Source organism: Vanacampus margaritifer, chromosome 15 (assembly GCF_051991255.1).
Source record: "Vanacampus margaritifer isolate UIUO_Vmar chromosome 15, RoL_Vmar_1.0, whole genome shotgun sequence".
NCBI classification, from domain to species: Eukaryota; Metazoa; Chordata; class Actinopteri; order Syngnathiformes; family Syngnathidae; genus Vanacampus; species Vanacampus margaritifer.
Window position 1 is genome coordinate 3,575,976 of NC_135446.1, and position 20,201 is coordinate 3,596,176.

Consider the following 20,201-nt stretch of genomic DNA (forward strand, 5'->3'; position numbering starts at 1 on the left):
TCCGGTTTCCTCCCACATTCCAAAGCTACATCTATAAAATGCACACCAAAGACAGCAGTATGGAGGAGCTACCAAAGATGACAACTATGTCACGTTTAGGCATTGTTCATTTTGAGTACATTCAACACTGTATTTCAATAATTGTGACATGAATGCACACTTTGGCAGAATGCAATAACACATTTATTAAAGGGAACATTTAAGAAAAATATTTATAAGGCTTAAACTACATTTGGATAATAAGCCTAAAAAGCTGGCTCAAGTACAAAACCTCACTTATCTTCAAGGCTACAACTACTAAGACTTGCACTCAAAAGGCAAGCATAAGAAGGAATCTCTCATCCACAGTACATTCAATCACACAATGCAAGTAAAAAATAAAATACAGTATTAGTGAGTCAACATCAGTTATGGTATTTGAGGTTTTTGTCTGAGGAAAAAAGAGAGGAAACAATGTGGACAATGATGGTTTCAGACCACCTATGGGAAAAAAAAGACTAATGGTAATTCACAGATAAATGTTATGATCAAAACAATCCTCCCTCACTACATTCACCACAAACTATGCTTTGCTGCCACTGGCCTCCTCGGAGTAAACTGGTGCGAATGGGTTGTGGCCATTGGATTCCATGGCTTGGTAAATTAGGAATACGAAAACAGCCACGAGTGCCAGCCCGATCACCTTTTTCCACAAAGCCAAGCCTGGGCACACTACAGTGGTTGGGCCAGTAGGGGGAGGTGCAGACAGAAGCATGGATGTGCTTGTGCTGGACAAGGCTTTGGAGGAGGAGGAGTTTGGCAAGCTGTTGCCTCTGTTGATAAGGCGGCTCTCTGTGTAGGAAGTAGAGCTGGAGCTGCTGATAGTTTTGGTAGAGAATTGAGGAGAGCTTTCAACATTCCAGAGATCGCTGGAGAGGACTGGCCGCCCGGCGGCACCTCGGATTGGTCGTCTACAAGTGGCCCTAAAAAAAAACAAAAGACTTCTGGTTCATGTCTGTTGATGACAACTTGCAGCTATTACTAAACAGACACAAATGCTTTAAATTAAATGCAATCAAATATTGTGATAAGACAGCCACAGTTCCAAGCAGAAAAAATACTAATAATAAATGGATTGAAACCAAACTTTTCAAATGAATGCTTACATCTAAATCTGGCCGTAACCTTTTAGAAGTCAGACGCCAAACTGATTGAGAACCAAAGTTATCTGCATGCACTACTAACTTTCAATCAATCAATCATTATTTGTATAGCACTTTTAATACAAAAAAATGCAACTCAAAGTGCTTTAATTAGTTTAAAAACAAGTCCTCCCCAAAAACAAAATGCATAAACAAACATTCAAAACAAAGCAAAACAGATGCAGCACAGGGCAAAAAAACAAACAAACAAACTTTCATCCAACGGACACTGGAGAGCTGGCTTTCTGTGCATGCTCTATCCTCTGTGGTTAATAGTCAAAAACAGGAGCGAGCGTGTGAGCTGGGGCGTGTTTGGACACTAAAGGATTAATTTATGTCGAATCACATTAAATCATCATTTTGAGTATTGATGTGAAAAGGTATGAAACTTAAGTTTTAAAATGACCAGATGTGGCAAATCTGCTTAACTGCATATCAAATTGATATCCTTTTTAAAACCACCAAAACTGATTTTGTTTCTATTTTTTATTATTGAACAAAAGTGTAGAAATAAACGTCTGTATTATTTTGCTAATGTATGCCAAAGAAATACATGTTGCCTAACAGTCTTCAACTGTGCCACATGAATGAAAAATAGTGAAGACCATCCACAAGAAGTACCATGCACGTTCAAATAATTAAACTTGACCTTTTTTTTTCCTTCTCATCTAAAATACCGATAACAGACCATATGCACAGCAACATTTAGAGTGGAGTTAAATTATTTAAAAAAATGTGGGAGCTTGACCAATATGAATTTCAAACAGCATATTATCTATTTCAATGTAAGTTCAGTGGAAAATCTGAGATTTGATTTAGTAAAATGGGGAAGTCTTAAAGGCAACTTCGTGTGATGTTGACATGATGAGTTATAATTACCGTGTAGTTTACTTTTCTGACAACTAGGCAAGCTAAAAATCTTATGTGGTTTCCATGGCATTTTGAATCTATTTCTAACTACTTTGTACTTACATGATTCTTGTGGGACTGTCATCATTGGCAAACAGCTCTTTAAGAACATCGTTGTTGTTCACTTTGGGAGTTTGGTCACTGGCTGCTATCTTCTCCACCTAAAGAGACAATGTCCCATTCATTTATGTTGGTGAACAGTGGTCAGCGACCTGATGAACTTTAAGCATAATTTCCACACTAAAGTCACAAATCACAGCGAGTGCATGGCTGAACTAACAAATGTATATATATGTATAAATGTATATATATAAATATTTGGATACATCACCGGGTGTCCACTACAAAAATAAAAAAAATAAAATATATATATATTTTTTTTTTTTCCAAAACAACCTGCTCCAACCACCATGTTCAGCTTTGTGCTTAAAGTTGAATTGGATGTGGCTTCCACAACCTAGTAAAACCAGCTCTACTCTCGAGATGCCAGTATGGGACTGCACACCTGTGTCACTGCTATATCCTTGAGCAACGAGGACGCGTTACTGTGCTTCTTTACGGGGCTGCCTTTGGAAAGGAAGCTTGTGATTTTCTGCTGTCTCCTTTTACTCTGCAGGCCATCTGGAGACCCACACTCCTGCTGAAAAACGTTTGTCAGGTTGAACCACCCAGCTGCCAGACAACTGTCCCGACAGCCAACCAACAGCTGTGTGTGAACAAACACCATTTCATATATTCACCATAAGTAACCATGTGCGAGTACCTTCACCACCCCCAAACAGACCCTCTTAGCTTTACGTGTCACGTTAGGTGAAAATGTAATGCAGAGGAAAGTAATGGTGCCATCACAGTTGTCAAAGTTTAAATGTTCCCCTGCAGTCCCACCGCCAACCTTGGATTCAAACCACTCAGACCAATGGGACTCCTCATTCCTAATCGGCGGAATATCGCAGGCAGGCCAAAAAGTCAAAAAGTAACAGGATCCGTTTTTGTTTGGCAAACCCGAGGGGAGAAAGGCTTGGATTGATTGGCAGCTGGCAGAGGGATTTGTTCCTCAGGCCGGCTCTTCTGCTTGAAGAAAGCAGATCGTACCACCATGTTAGATAAGAAGATGGAAGCACAAACAGTCAAATGGGAGTTCAACACACCCTAACTGCTGGTGTCAAAGATGTGAAACCCTTTCTTTTTGGCTCAGGAACCTACTGTATAACACCATCAGAAATTGGGAGGGCATTAAAAACTGGTTGTGGGGTGCACTGTGTCGGCAAATTGGACTTTGTGCAGTGATCACATTGAATGTTAAAATGAGCTTAAATACGTTCTTGTAGAAAAACAAAGCTGACCTCAAGCAGAGCTGTGTTGAGAAGATCCTTGGTTTCCACTTGTTTATGTTGGAACTAAATGGGTTTCAAACACAAGGTGGTTCGACAACATTTTTTACACATACAAATGAAAGTGGTTGGGTCCAGTACCTCCAACAAGATTAAGAACCAATGGCGTAATTATTATAGCTCATGGGGGCAGGCATGTTGAGGTCTTTTCCCCAACGTGAGGGTGCAAATTCATGATAAGAATGTTATGAATCATGCATATTCATTAGTTCCAGCACAGCCAAATGATGGCGTGACAGTCTTGTGAATGCACAAATGTCTGTGGCAAAAAACTTATTTCAGATTCCAAATATTGTATAGTGAAATTTTCACAGAAGCAAAATGTAGATGTGAAGAGGCTTGAAATAGGGCACTTAGTGGACAAATTCAACTTGGATCAAAGATCAACGTTGGCTTTCAAACCTGCTGGTTCGAGAGCAAGCAGAAGACGCAAGCAGACAAGCTCCAGCAGAACATTTTTAACACGCTGTCCTGACTATTTTTACTCTTCGAAAAAATACAGATGTCAAGGACAGGCAGGTACAAGTGCAGTGAGGAGGGACGGTCATGAGATTTAAAGTGGAAGTCAACCTTAAACATTTCTTGACAATAATATGTTATCTGTGACCTCTCTAGTCTAAACATGACATTCTGATGAATTTTACATTAGTGGAATATGAGTTATGAAGCAAAATCCAGCCATTTTTTTTATCCATCTCAGGGGGTGGCCATTTTGCCACTTGCTGTCGACTGAAGATGACATCAAAGATGCTCAGGGCTCAACAACCAATCACGGCTAACCAGTTTTCTGAAGCTGTGCTGTGATTGGTTGTTACCTGAGACCTGAGCAACATTGATACCATCTTTAGTCCACAGCAAGTGGCAAAATGGCCACTCCCTGAGATGGATAAAATCGGATGGATTTTGCTGCTTAACTCATATTCCATTAACACAATATTAATCAGAATACCATATTTAGACCAGTGGGGCTGCATAGAACATATTGTCAAAAACAACTTTTTTGGGGGTTGACTTCCCCTTTAAGTTGCGTACGGTGTAAAAGGCAGACCAAGTCAACTGATTTGGAGGTGCTGATTGTAAGCTTGGTAGCTTCAGCCAGCAAATGCTGATGGTAAAAGGCTACAACAAGTTTCTCTCTCCACTATCTGTCAGCCATCACAGTTTCAGGTTAGCAGGCAATGCTCTGGCGCTTTGAAGTCACTTTTTCTCAAAAGCACAGAATGATTTAGCCCAACATGGTATAATGAAAACGTCTGGTTCAGAATGAAGAAAGAAAAACAAAAGCCTAAATATGTTTCATCCAACATTCCAATTTTTGTTTGAATAAAACAAACAAACAAACAAACATGTATGAGCAGAAGTTGCTCAGACAAAATCAGAAGAATGAAAAAAAAAAGGGCCTTTCTGCATAATGAAACGTGGCCAACCCCTGAAAAATAAGACATCGAGAGCAGACAGAGTCATAAGGAAAAGTCAGCTGTGAAAAGACTCTGGTATGCCGTGGAAACAGCTAATCCACATCATGTGCTTTCTGTCTGACATACAGCATGTTGCTTGCTAAAAGAGATTTGAGAAAGAACCCGGTGGCTCACTCTACACTGTCTGGGAGTGTCCACACTGTACTCAGCATAAAACAAACAAACAATTATTTTGCAGTGTGAGGATAAATTCTAATATAACCCAGCTGTGTCATTTATGGTATGTTCTCCAGCCACACCACAATACAGACAAAATATTATTTACTACTATATCTTTCGTTTTTTGAATGTTATAAGATAAGATGCACATTTATTTATCACACAGTGGATCAATTCACAGCGTTACCAGCAGCAATACACATCATCACATATATATTAATAATATGTATCACAAAAAATACTTATGTAGCCTATAGTTAAATAAAAACAGAGAAACACAGTAGCGCAAATAGATGGCATCGTCATCACATTTGTTGAATTTGAAATTAAAACATCACATCATATCAATGGTCTACCGAGAGTACAGCTGATTATGAAATCTAACAGCAGCGGGTACGAAGGACCTTTGGTACCTTTCCTTGTTACAGCGTGGGTGAAGAAGCCTAGCAGTAATGGTGATAGTCCCGCAGAGGGTGTGTGGGAGGCGTTACCCCGGATAGATGACAGCTTTGTCACCATTCTCTTGTTGCCTACCACCTCTACCGTCTCGAGACTGGAGCCCAGAATAGAGCCCGCCTTCTTCACCAATTTGTTCAGTCTCTTCCTCTCCGCAGTTGAGATTATGCTGCTCCAGCAGACCACACCATAAAAAAAGACTGAGGCCACCACAGAGTCATAGAAGGTTCTTAAGTCCTTCCCGCACACCAAAGGACCTCAGTCTACATAGCAGGTGTAGTCTACTCAGTCCCTTTTAGTACGGAGCCTGAGTGTTGTCAGTTCAGTCCAGGTTCCTATTAAGGTGAACACCCAAGTACTTCTAGATCTCAGTAGATCTCAATGTCTATTCCCTCGATGTTCACCGGAAGGGGGTGGGTTATAATTACCTTTAGTCAGGTGAAAATCCACCACCAGGTCCTTAGTTTTTCATGCATTAATCTGGAGGCGATTTTCCCTACACCAGGCCAGAAAGTTCTTGTTCAGTTCTCGGTACTCTGTCTCATCTCCATTGTTGATGAGACCAACGATGGCGGAGTTGTCCGAGAACTTTTGCAGGTGACAGTTCGTCGTGTGATGTGAGAAGTCGGCTGTGTAAATGGTTAACAGTAGAGGCGCTAGAAAAGTCCCTTGAGGCGCCCCCGTACTGCAGACCACTGTATTAGACAAACAGCCGCTCGTCTTCACATAATGCGGCCTATTGGTGAGAAAGTCCAGAACCCATATTGTTAGCTGGTGGCAAAACCCCTTGAGCTCCTGTTTGTCCCTTAGGAGATCTAGCATTGGAGAAATCCTAGACATGATTTTCACAGTACTTCCGGGCCTCTCCAGATGAGAAAGGGATCTCTGGACAAGAAAGATGACGGCGTCCTCAACTCCAATTCCCTGCTGGAAGGCAAATTGCCGTGGGGCTGCCAATGTACTCACTAGGGGGCGCAGGTGGTGGAGGACCAGTCTCTCCAGGGTCTTTGCCAGGTGGGATGTCACGGCTACTGGTTGTTAGTGGTTGAAGTCACTAGGCCGAGATGACGTGGGCACCGGTACCACGCAAGATGTCTTCCACAGCAGTGGCACATTTTTCAGCTTCAAGCTCATGTTGAAAATATGCTCCACAATCCCACACAGTTGCCTTGCGCAGGACTTGAAAAGCCTTGAGCTTAAGCCATCCGGACCAGTAGCCTTCTTGACCTTGAGCCTTGACAATTCTTTCTCAACCTGTGCTGTAGAGCAAGCCACGCTGGATACAAAGAGGGTCCTCTGACTAGGTGGGGGAAGAAGCTGCAGCAGAGTTGGTTGGTTGGGTCGGGAGGGTGTTTGATGGTTGGTCAAACCGATTAAAAAATCTATTCAAGTCATTCACCCACTCCTGATCCTTGTCCCGCACTGGTCTGAGGTTACTGTGACCAGATATTGTTTTCAAACTCCTCCAGATGCTGCTGACATTGTGCTGTAGTTGTTCTTCCATCCTTCTCCTGTAGCTACTCTTCCCCGCTCTGATCTTCCTCCTCAGTTGCCTCTGCACCATCCTCATCTGCTCCCTTGTCCCTCAGTTTAAAAGCAGATCTCTTTTTTTTAGGATAATTTTTTATTACCGTTTTATTTAGGTGTGTGGGAGCAGAAAGGAATTACACATCTCCACCAACTCTTCTCAGATAATATGTTTATATCATATACATCCTTGCTCCAAAAATACAATATAAAAAAACGGAATTTTTTTACATTATCTACAAGTTAAAAATATGATAAAGAAAAAAATTCCAACACTTTGGGGTACGCTCCAACCGCCTGTTTTAGCTAAAGATATTCACAAGCTTTCTCCGACAACAACAAAAAAACTTTCAAAAATATATAAGTTACTTTCATATACAGACGCTCCCCTACTTACGAACATTCAAGTTACGAACAACGGTACATACGAACATGTCTGCGCGCATGCCCGCATGTCAAAAAATGTTCGGAAAGAGATGCTGTAAGTTAGATTTTTTATTGCGCACCTTTTTCCGAGTACTGTAGTGCTTCTTTCCGCCGCTTATACCGACGCTTGGCGCTGTGAGAGCTCACCCAGCATTGGAGGCTCAGCAACGTGTCGAGGAGGAGGAAGAAGAAGAAACGCCTGTCGCTCATAGATAAATCCATCGCACTCTTCGAGCAGCAAGACCCAACTATTGAACGTTGCACAAAGGTTGCATACAGTGCTACCGCATCATGATGAAAAAAGAAGAAAACTGTGCAATCGTAGTTAGATCGCTTCTTTCGGCCAGTTTCTAGTAAATCCTCCAAGGAAGATACTCATCAACCCTCATCTTCTTCTCTGCGACCCTCAACTTCTTCCTACATTGAAGTTACGGAGGAGGAAGTAACTTTTGAAGCCCATTCCAGCGACGACGAAGAACCTCTCATGATATAAAATCCTCCTCTTCCTCCTCCTCCATCAAATCCTTAAGCATCGAGTACATCTTCCAAAAGTAAGTTAAACTTCATTTTATTTATCTTATTACGTACATGTACATACTGTGTGTCTCTCGCTCTCTCTCTCTAACATACGTAGTACAGTACTGTACGTATTCTCTTTAAACATAAATTATAATACAAAATATAGCACTGAAGCAACTTACGAACAAATTCACCTTACGAACGATCGCTCGGAACGTAACTCGTTCGTAAGTTGGGTAGCGTCTGTACTGATAAAATGTCTTTACCCATCTCGAAATGGGAGACAGACTTGTTTATAGCACCGGAATCTGACTTTTGGATTCAAGTTTGTGAAAACGCATTTAAAATGACAAAACACACAAATTTACAACTTATCCAATATAAAATTATTCACAGAACATACATTACTCAATATATGATTAAGAAAATGGGACTCTCAGACTCCGACATTTGTCTCCAATATTTACAAAACACTACAGACACTTATGTTCATGCTTTATGGTTATGTACTCCGGTTATGTATTTCTGGACTAAAGTCTTAGAAAAACTTTCCGCTATTTTGGACTGTAGGATACCTTTATCTCCAAACTTGTGTTTGCTAGGTGACCTAACAACAACTGACTTACCACATAAACAATTTCAATCTACACTTGTAGCCCTTACTATCACTAAAAAAACTATTCTTGTTAACTGGAAAAATAAACAAACTCTGAATATCGACCAATGGTCTAACCTCCTCATAAATCACATTTTAATGGAAAAAATATCTGCCTCAAATAAAAAACAAATATCAAAATTTATAGAAACATGGTCTACGTATATAGAATTTTTTAACCTAATTCTGGTTACTTAATTCTGTCTGTTAGCGAGAGCCACTACATCGTGATAACTTACATTGATGTTTCTGCATTTGGCAATTTATTATTATATTATATTATTAGTATGGGATTTTTTTTTTTTTAAATGGGCTTTAGGTGAACTGATGAATACACACATACACACGCACGCACATGCTCACCCACATACAAAATATATATATATATATGTATATATATTTAAAAAAAAAGAGAAAGAAAAAAAAACGTTTTATTTTATTTTATTTTATTTTTTTAAAAAGGAGAGCAATGATGATGTCAAATCGAATGAACAATACTGAGCTCTCCTGAAAAATAAATAAATAAATTAAATAAATTAAATAAAAAATAAAAATAAAAAAAGGGATAATTTTTATAGCAGGAGTGATCTACGGTTTGTTGTTCAAAAACTGTCTTACAGTCTTAACAGGAATGGTAGCGTCAACACAATAGCTAATGTAGTCCGTCGCACAGCTGGTTAGACTGTCAATGTCCTCCCCGTGGTCATCACATCCCACATCGTGGACTCAAAACAGTCTTTCGATGTCTCCACAGCCTCCTCGGACCACATCTTCCTTGTGTAGGTCGTGGCTGGTTGTCTGTGTACTAAAGGCTTGTACACAGGGAGAACATACACAAGATCATGGTCGGATCTCCCCAGAGAAGGAAGGGGTGAGGATGTGTATGCCTCCTTGATTTTGGCATAAAAGAGATCAAGGGTCTTATTTTATTTGGTGTGGCAGGTGACATACTGGCTGAAAGTTGCCAATGTAGAGGAGGGAGAGGCTGGTTGGTTGGTTGGTTAAAGTCACCCGCTATCAGGAGGCGGGCTTGTGGAAGCTGTGTTTGCAGGCTGCTCACAGCACAGTAGAGAGCCGCGCTGGCCGTGTTAGTATTTGCAGAAGGGGGAACATACACTACGATCGCGATGACATGCGAGAGTTCCCTCGGCAGATAGTATGTCCGCATACTAACGGCCAGCAGTTCAATGTCCCTACTGCAGAGAGTGTTCTTCATATTAATATGGCCAGGGTTGCACCACTTATTCACAAACACAGCAAGCCCCCCTCCCTTCTTCTTACCGCTGTCTTGCATCCTGTCCGCTCTTAAAAGTTGGAAGCTGTCCAGCCCCACATTGAAGTCCACAGTTAGCTCCGTTAGCCACGTCTCACAGTAGAGCATCAAGCTACATTCCCGCTACTTTGATGTCGTGGTAGCGCCGTTAGCTTGTTTGTCTCGTTAAAGATGGATCTTACATTACCAGTGATGAGTGGTGAAAAGTGGGCTTAAAGCGTCTTTTCTTGTTCCGGCACTTTACCTCCGAGCGGCATCCTCTTCTCCCTCTTTTGAGCTCCGCGGGGACATCATGTTTGTAGCCAATTAGCTTCCCTGAGCTACAGAAGCCTAACAACTACTCGCATGTGTAGGTTCGCCGGCTGGGTACTGGTCCAGTACACATGTTGACATTCAAGTGGTACTACTACTACTACTAAACTACAAGATTAAAAAAAACTGTTAAATAACAAAGCAATGTAACATACAACAAACAACGAAGCTACTGTTACACACTGCTGCAGTGTCATCACTTTTTCCATCTTTAAGGAATATGCACTTATGGCAATTGTTCCACAAGAATGTTTGATGTAGAGAGGTACTTTGAACTATATCGATATAGACAAAATTGTCTAATTCCATATCCCGTTTAAAAATATATCGACATAATTTTTATATCGATGTATTGCCCAGCCCTAAACTAAACCACAGAAAATATGAATCAACAATTCAAGGTGATAAGTCCCTCTTTATCTTTTATTCTAATTTAATTGTCTATCAGAAGACTGAAGGAGTTGCCAGACTGAGCATAATGCGGATATCTACACATGTGATGATGAGGAGCAGCGTCTCTACCAAGTCCTGTCTGGACGAGCAAGATTTCGACCCATTTCTCAGAGGGTAAAGCAAAGATTCCTTTTGGAGAAAACTTTGACACTGTTTGTATTATACTATAATATACTTCATTATACAAGTCTCAATACAAAGTGCTCAAATGCACAAATGTTCCACCAGACCCATGTCAACGGATTTTTGGAGGTGCTGATTGTAAAGTTAGAGTTAAAAGTGAAAGTACCACTGATTGTCACACCCACCTAAGTGGGGCGAAATTCATTCTACGCATTTGACCCATCCCCAGAGGGAGCGGTGAGCAGCAGCAGGGGCCGCGCTCGGGAATCATTTTGGTGATCTAACCCCCCAATTCCAACCCTTAATACTGATTGTCAAGCAGAGAGGCAAATGGGTCCCATTTTTATAGTCTTTGGTATATGACCCGGCCAGGGATTGAACCCATAACCTCCCAGTCTCAGGGTGGACACTCCAACACTAGGCTACTGAGCTGGTAAGTTTGGTAAGCTTCAGCCAGCAAATACTGATGGTCAAAATAAATGAAGGCATGCATGGTATCGGCATGCGGGTCATCCGCAAAAGACAGACGAGAGCCAAAGGCCGCCAAACCACCCCTGAATTAGGTCTGTAACCATTTACTGTTTGTAAATAAAGCATGCGTAAATATCAAGCGGTTCGTATTTAGCATCTCTAAGAGTCTTAATTGTTTTGAAGCTTCTCCCATCAAGAATGAAAACCAACGCTAACAGTAAAACTACCCCATCAGAGCCTGTAGAACAATGAAAGCAAAAGCTCGGAAAATTAGACAGTAACAATATACATTTGCAAGTATGACAGGAAACCAATGCGGCCTGAAATGAGAGCAGCTTTGACAGAAATCCATCAATCAGGTAAAGAAATAACCAGTAAACTACTTACAGTCTTGTGCTGGCCGCTGTGAGTGCGAGTAGTGACTGGCGGCTTCCCTCTGCTCCGAACTGGCCTCTCCACCACTGGAATGGGCTCAGGCTCCAGTTCTGCTGTGACATCCAAAAACAGACACACAGTCTATTTGGATACAAAACTTCACCTCGGTCGAGAGTCAGTATATGAAACGAAGCTCTTAGCACAATGCAAAACAGCCACCATTTCAATCAATCTCTCTCTCTCTCTGACAGTTGAGGAATGCGTCTACAAATCGCTTTGCAAAACTCAACGGTGCCATCATTTTACGCCTTTGGGAGGAGTCTTTGGAAATAGTGGTGCCTTGAGATGAGAGTTTAATTTGTCCCATGACACAAGTCGTGATTCAAATTACTTTTGATTGATATTTGCATTGCGTATATGCACATGTACTGGATTTATGTTCATTTTTTTTTGTGAAAAGAAAAAACTGCTTTAATTCCCAGCAGGATTGCTTTCTTAATGACAGCAATGATGACAAACACTTTTGTGACATTAACAGGCTCGTGATGTGACTTAATTTTTATCTCATTATTCTTAGCATGCTTGAGATAAAGCAGCTCACCGTTCACCGTAGCGGTTGGCACAATGACCAATAAAGAACAAATCAGCACAGGTACAAAAACAGCCATGGCCAGTCAGAACGGTTGAGAAAAAGTACTGAACCTGGTGTGCAAATGTCAGCATGGGTCAATTGTTGCTACATCATCAACTAATGAAGAAAACACATCGTTGCAATCACCAAATGTCAACCGGGCAATGGACTTCAGAGTTGGGAGCGAACAATGTTTGTTCACTTGGCTGTGCAATTCGTGTTTGTTCTAAATGTAGAAAAAAAGAACAAATGTAAGCATGTCCTCTCTCTCAACAGCCAACTGCATGCGGCAGATGCCCTGCCAATCAATATATCTACTAGGCCATTAATCTATAAATCCCCTTTGAATTTACACTTTTGGTCATAGCCAGTGACGGTAAGGTCACACACTGCTGTCATCGTGTGGTGTGCTTGTGCTTGTGCTTACCGTCCTCCTTGTCGCTGTAGAGATCCGATTCAGAGTTGCCATTGTGGTTAACTTGGATCTCTGTGACCACGATCTTTGTTATGGTGGCCTGTGCAGGGCCGTCATCAAGTAGCTTCTGCAGCTTCTTTTCATACACTTTACGCGTTGATGCTGCAAAGGTAAAGCGGGATGACAAGAAAAACGATAAAAAAATTGATCAACGCAATTCATAATGTTGAATGTTCTTAAATGTTAAGAATTATTATTAATACTCAAACTTATATTATAATACAAAAACAAAACTGCTTTCTAACTGCTAAGTACAGTAAGTCACACAATCGTTGCAGTGTGTGATGCCATTTGGGGGGAGCTCGCCATTGGTGAAATGTGGACTCACCCACAATTGGGCCAGCATCGATTCCATGTTTGAGCAGCTCGTCCCTTAGGTAGTCATCAGTCAGGGTGGTCACGTCCAACTCGTCTGGCCAAATCTTGTCCGTTTTTCTGGGTGCTTTCTGTGAAGAAAACGTGAGTGTGGTTTAGCATTCAAGCGAGAAGCAACTTGGTTCTTCCTGTCACCATGTCGATGTTAAGCATAGGACAGTTCCATTTGTCTTCCTTGTGGCATTGAAATGTAAATTTTAAAACGGCAGGAACAAAATTAGATGAACTGCTTCTTCTGTCCACAAATCGTTTAGAAAGTGTAGGCATACTCCAAGTTTTAGATTGTTCCCTCCTCCAACACACCTGATTCAAATGATCAAAATCAGGCTTCTGCACAACTTTCTGATGAGCTGATCCTTCTTGGAGAAGCGAAACGTCTAAATCCTGCAGGGCTCTGGCCCTCAAAGAATGGAATTGCTCACCGCACTAAAGCATTTTTCAAAAGTTCACTCTCTGAGACATGTTTTCAAGCGCCAAAAATCTTCAGCACATGGTCAACCGATAACACACCAAGAGGGGTTTGAGTTTATAAACCAGCTGCAGAATGTTAAGTTTGCACTTCATTTCCTTAAGAATGTTGGCCTCACGTTTCCATCGAGCTACACTCTTCTACCTCTCCCCATTCTCTCGTTACTTCTCTGCGTAGATGCGGTTGTGAAGTACTCTATGTTAAAAAACAGACAAACTGCGTTCAAACAACCTTCACGAGAAATCAGTGCAGAGGGTTAACACGAGAAGCCAGCATTGTCGTGTCCCTTCAGAGGTGCACATTCACACAGCTGTTCCATTAATCAGATGTATCAGATTACAACTGCAGTGTGTCTCGGGTGTTAAACTTTACTTTACTCGCTGGAAGGAAACGTCGAGCCTACATTAATCTCAAATACACCCAGCGCCCCCACCCAGTAAAGTAAACACAACATAATTTCCGCTAATATTGCATTTGTGGATAATCAATTAAACAGCAAAATCCAACTGTTTTTAACCATCTATGGGGCGGGCATTTGTCATGTCATGTTTATACTAGTGAGGTCTCATATAACCAGGGTTGGGAGGGTTACTTTTAAAGTGCATTCCGTTACAGTTACCTGCTAAAAGCCTACCAATAGAAAAAATCATTGTGTAATTGACATCCATTAAAAAGCATGTAAGCTATAGATAGGTTGATTGATTGATTGAAGGCCATATGCTGTTTTCAAACTCACTGTCACTGAAAAGCACCTTATAAATAGACAGATCCAATGAATAGAGAGGAAAAGGGACAAATTATGCTTTTAAAAGCACATTCCATGGTAGCTAATTTCACCACATGCACGCATGCACTAATAATGCTATGAGGATGACCATGCGTGATGTTAACTGCAAATGAACTTTTATCCCAGTCACAAGTTTAGCCATATTGTGTATGGTGAATTGGTGGGAGGGATATTTGTTCGTAGTATGTAACTCACATTATGTTGTAGCGGCAGCTAACAAAAAGCTCAGCGTAGGATCGACTCTCATCTGAAACTTTTTCTTTGTTAAAGATAAATCGGTCCTTCAGCAAGTATGTTCCAAAAAGTAAATACCGGTTGCCACTTACTTCACTTCCTCCTTTTGTCCGTGAACCCTTTTAAACAGGCCACGTGCCCGTCACGACGCCAACATGTCCAATAAATGTATTTGTAATCTGATTACAGTAATTTCTGGACTATAAGGCGCACCTGACTAGAAGATGCGCTAGCTAAACTTGGGGAGTACTCAAGTTTGTTACACATATAAGCCGCACCCGACTGTAAGCCACAGATGTTTTAATGTTACTGCACCGGGTTCCCACTACTTTTCCAATAATGATGGCGCAAATTGTCTCGCTCTTGTTCCGTCTCTCCTACTGTATTTGGCCTCACTTGGTTTGTTTTGCTCTGCCTGATGCTCTTGCGCTTCTTTCATAGTGCGCCCCATTGAGATCTGATGGATAAGCCGCACCTTTGTATTAGGGCTGGGTAATAAATCGAATTAATTCGATACATTGTTGAAATACATACATTGAAAATACAATCGTTGACAATCAGCTAAATCGTGAAATAAAATTTTGTTCTGGATTATTTAAAGCTGTTGTTCTTATGTTCTGTTAGATCCAGATGCTTTTGTGAGTTGAAATTTTGCATAAATGGCAGAATGCTGGTGGGTGGTTTACAAAGCATGTCTAGTACAATAGCTACCAACTACTTAATTGTGGCATTTAAGCACAAACTATGAATGTTAAATCCATGTTAATACTGATCTAGAATCAGTATACATTATTGTGTCTGAACATTTTGCACAGGAATTATTTTTTAATAAATGAAATCTTTAAATAAATGTTTGTTGGGTTTATTAGATTAAAAGCGAGTAAAATCATAATTGTCCCAAATGACTGCGAAAATCAAGATTTTATTTTTTGGGCCATATCGCCCAGCCCTACTTTGTATTGGCCGCAGGGTCGAATGCAAGTGAAAAAAGTAGCGGCTTATAGTCCATTACTGTACATGTTTTTTTCCTGTACTGTAACGGAATAGTTACGTTAAAAAAAAAAAAAAAATCTAATTACATAACAGCGGTACATATATTCCATTACTCCCCAAGCCTACATATAATATATTATTGTCAAGAAATGTTTATGGTCGACTTTAAAACAGAATAACTGTGGATGGCCTAAATTGTATTCATTTTTTTGTCGTCATTCAACTGCAAGTCAGTAAACCATCTGAAGAATCCCAGCAACTTGCGTTCAATTTGTCGGTTTAATACCTGCAGCACTCGACATTATGTAATGAATGTGAGAGGCAAACCTCAGGAGTTTTTTTTCCCCCAATACAGGTGCTCGTCAAAAAATTTGAATATCTTCAAAAAGTTGAATAATTTCTGTAATTCCATTCAAAATTGTATAGATTATAGATTCAGGGTCCACAATTTAAGTAACTTCAAGTATTTATTTGTTTATTTTTACATTATTTGGGCTTCCAGCTCATAAAACCCATGAAAACATGTCGTCAATTTTTTTTAATAATGCGAAGAAATCACCATGCATACATACTTCCCAGTCTTTTGCATGAAAAAAAAAGATGGATGGACATCCTATTTTTGTGGGTTTTATGAGCTGGAAGCCCAAATAATGTAAAAATAAGCAAATAAATACTAATTGAAATCACTTAAATTGTGGGCCGTGTATCTCTAATCTATGAAAGTTTGACTGATTGTACTTTTTGAGGATATTCTAATTTTTTTACGAGCACCTGTATTCTGGCATTTACTGGGGGCGGGCACAGCTTGATTTGCTCTCCAGCCAAGTGTTTTGCAATCACAACCATCTGGCTGAGTAGAGCGGGAAAAGAGAAACGCAGAACTATCCCATGTTCCCTCCCCTGGCAGACCACGCCCTCGCTTTCAAAAACATAACTTAAGCATTAGGGCATAGCTGGACTTGAGCCCGCAAACTCTATGGAGTAAAGTTTACGCAAACGCCATCAGATTTTCCTTGACAATAGCACATTACAGCCTGGATGAGGTAACATGAAGCAAAAAGTGGAAAATTCTTCATTTCATTTTCATATTTCGTGACAGAGGAACAAGGAGTTTGCAAATAAAGAAATTAGATTTAGCTATTGACTTCAAACATAACAAACCACTTGTCTTCCACGGGTGCCCTTATGAGCGGGAAAAGGCATTCACGCATGACAATCTGTGCAGGTTTCATTACTATGTGAAGAATGCAAGGAATGAATTTTTGTACACAGCATTTACACCTCAAGCTCCTCAGATACCGGCAGGCTCCTATAATCACTCAAACACACATGTCAACATAGACATGATGGATAACGCAGCAGCAAAGGGCTTAGTTATGGAGAAGTGCCGTCCATACTTTATGGTCCATATGGGCTGCAATCTAGGTGCTACACTTAGCCTAAAGCATTTCCTCCATAAAACAACATAGGTGAAAACGAGAGCAAACACACAAGCATGTTTATGTCGTCATCTAAAATATCTTTGCAACAAGAACAACATGACTCGTTGCGTCGATATTCACTGTAAAAAGTTTAATATAATTTTTATATTGAAACATACATACATACATACATACATGCATACATACACATATATACATACATATACATACATACATACACATATATATATACAAACATATAGTTAGTTTGTAGGATGTGGGAGGGATATTTGTTCGTAGGATGTAACTCACATTATGTTGTAGCGGCAGCTAGCAAGAAGCTCAGCGTAGGATCGACTCTCATCTGAAACTTTTTCTTTGTTAAAGATAAATCGGTCCTTCAGCAAGTATGTTCCAAAAAGTAAATACCGGTTGCCACTTACTTCCTCCTTTTGTCCGTGAACCCTTTTAAACAGGCCGCGTACACATACATATACACACATGTGTATATATATATATGTATATATACACACACACATACACATATATATACATATACACATATACATATACATATACACATACACATACATATACACATACATATATATATATATATATATATATATATATATATATATATACACACACATATACATATATATACACATATACATATACACATATACATATATACACATACACACACACACACACACACACACACACACACACACACACATGGTTTACCACCTGTACACACAGATTTCTTTCCAAACATTAACCACGCTGTGAAAAGAACAAGCAACCCCACACAGGCAGCCAAAATAACACATGTAGTATAACATGTAATTTCACACTCATAGTTCATTCAATCATCATGTCAAGTGGCTCCCCAAACAAGACAAGACACATCTGCGAGGGACGGACGGAGTACCAACAGTGTTATTTACAATTATATTAGGATTTGATTCATGTGGCAAGGAAAGTCACCTAAAAAAACAACAACTAAACTTGCACTTCATCAACATAAGTTTGTTTCCAATAAATCAGGCTGCAGAAAGGCGGCAGACACCTAGATGTGATCTCTGGACAGCACATCCAGTTTGCAAAAGTCTGCTCAGTTGGATTTAGAAGTCACGCCAGCCGCTGCTTCCAGCTGAAGAATGAAGGCGGTTGTTTGACCGGGGATTATTTGAGAGGAATGTTGCCAATTAGCGCCCAGCACAAAACCACTCAGTGCATTTTACCAACTCCAAATATATCAAGCAGTAGTGATTGTGTCCATACTAGTGTTTACTGTTTTTCCACATTGGGTAATGTAAATTTGTATCACTTTTTTTGAAGAAACGGGTTTCCCTCACGGATCAATAAAGTATCTTTCAAAACATCATCACTCGGAAGTTAGAACCTTCCAAGCCTTTGTGAGATTGAAATACATTGCAGATCTGGAATACGCTTCCAATCTTCCGATTGAGGGGGGAAAAGCACTCCTGCTGCTTCATAGGGATCAGTAATATCCAGCCTGTCAATCTTGTGCATCTCATTACGTCGGTGTGAGATGTGAATTTACTTGGACAATGGACAGAATGTTGTAAATGCTACTTTTTTGCTGCTCTCCATTGTTAAGTCCTTGGTGTGACACTGCTACTATCCTGCCAATGTGGCAGTGTATTCATGAATAGTCACGTGACGTCCGGCTACCGGCGGACAGTCATTTCCTCGTTGACAAACGACAAATAGTAATTGGATGTCAGCCGGTAGATGTCCCGTTTGTTGTAAGTGTAGCACTCCCCGTCGACGGATACGTTTTGCAGATTGTTCGTTGCGTCCTGACTGAACTAAAAATTCCAACATTCTTCTGTAACTTCCATGTATGATTAGTTATAGCATAACATATGCCATGCAGGCGCAATACACGACCTAATGGAAACAGAATATTGTAGGTACCAAAGATTTTATAGGGGGGCTTGTATCCCGTGTCCCCTCCCCAGTACCATCTGCAGCCATGCCCGCTGATAAACTTGGAGAAGGAAGAATCTTTAGCAGATGTATTGTGTTGCCTCTAATCAGCTGTTTAGTACCGTGTTTAAAACTGTGGGGGAAGCTCATGGAAGCATCCAGAGGGTCATGACAGCTGGCATGAAATTTAAGCCCATCAACAAATGTGACATTTAGACTAGAGTGAATTTTCATAGCACAAAATTACCAAACGTCAAATGTTTAACCCAAATTTGGACACAAGCATTCACGTCATACTTGCTCCATATGGTGGTACAGCTTGTGTCTTTCCAATTTCATTAATTGAAGGGATAACATTAAAACAGCGGAAACGTTCTCCTTTCGTTTTCTCAAGCTAACTTTGGATTCTGTTCCAAATGTGAATTCCCTTTTCCCGCATCTTCAACATAATGCACAATTTAAGATGCAGCATTATTATATTTCAATGAGCTTTCTTGGCTCGAACTTGAGCTAAAGTACTTACTTTGCCGGAGGAGCGGCTTCTGCTGGAGACCACAGGCGGGGGCAGCTCCTCGTCACTCGAGAAGGCGTCCAATGTCGTCGTGGTGGCGGCGTCATGCTTCTTGTTTTGCGCGGTCAAATTATCTAGATAAAGCTTAACGTACACGTCTTTATTGTGGTTGCCGCTCGGGAGCTCCACGTTGTGCGCCAACAACTCGCTTTTCAGCTTGTCCTTGGTGAGCTGCGACGGGTCGTCCATGTATTCCGGCATGTCTGCGTGCGAAGACAGGGAAAAGGGTTCCAGCAACCGACGCGAACTGGCTAGGGAGGGGAAGAAAAAAACAAAACACAACAGGAGCGGTTGGTGGTAAACTGCGAATAGAGCAGCTAACTGGCGCCTCTTACTGGAATGATTCCGCACAGCAGAATCTTCGCTCTAGCTGATCAACTATGCACAATGCGTCACAGGGTAAGAAAAAGGACTTGGAAGTTGCGGCTTCTTCCAGGATGTAGCTTGTGACTCGCGGACTGTGCAAACGGAAGCAAGGCCCGCTGGCAAAAAGTGTGAGGAAGCCGCTCCCACTTGCTGAAATGAGGCCGTCAGGGCGTGACTTTAGACTGTAATATGTGATTGGCCCTAGTGCA

At 40.8% G+C, this 20,201-nt stretch overlaps 1 protein-coding gene across 5 annotated transcripts; it reads right to left on the reverse strand.

Annotated features, from left to right (window-relative positions):
* Nucleotides 1-160: 160 nt before the first annotated feature.
* tmpoa (thymopoietin a) lies at nucleotides 161-20,142 on the reverse strand. Of its 5 annotated transcripts, XM_077545268.1 has the most exons (8): nucleotides 19,962-20,142; nucleotides 19,579-19,877; nucleotides 13,143-13,260; nucleotides 12,767-12,916; nucleotides 11,721-11,821; nucleotides 2,596-2,730; nucleotides 2,154-2,251; nucleotides 161-962 (listed from the first exon to the last, which is right to left on the reverse strand). In XM_077545268.1, the coding sequence occupies exons 2-8, from the start codon at nucleotides 19,825-19,827 to the stop codon at nucleotides 563-565; spliced, it is 1,251 nt and encodes a 416-aa protein (XP_077401394.1). In that variant the 5' UTR covers nucleotides 19,828-19,877; nucleotides 19,962-20,142; the 3' UTR covers nucleotides 161-562. The 5 variants fall into 5 exon arrangements, with proteins under 5 accessions (XP_077401394.1, XP_077401395.1, XP_077401393.1 ...); XM_077545269.1 differs by having other exon boundaries at nucleotides 11,721-11,818; nucleotides 19,579-20,142; XM_077545267.1 differs by having other exon boundaries at nucleotides 19,579-20,142.
* Between the last annotated feature and the right edge of the window lie 59 nt (nucleotides 20,143-20,201).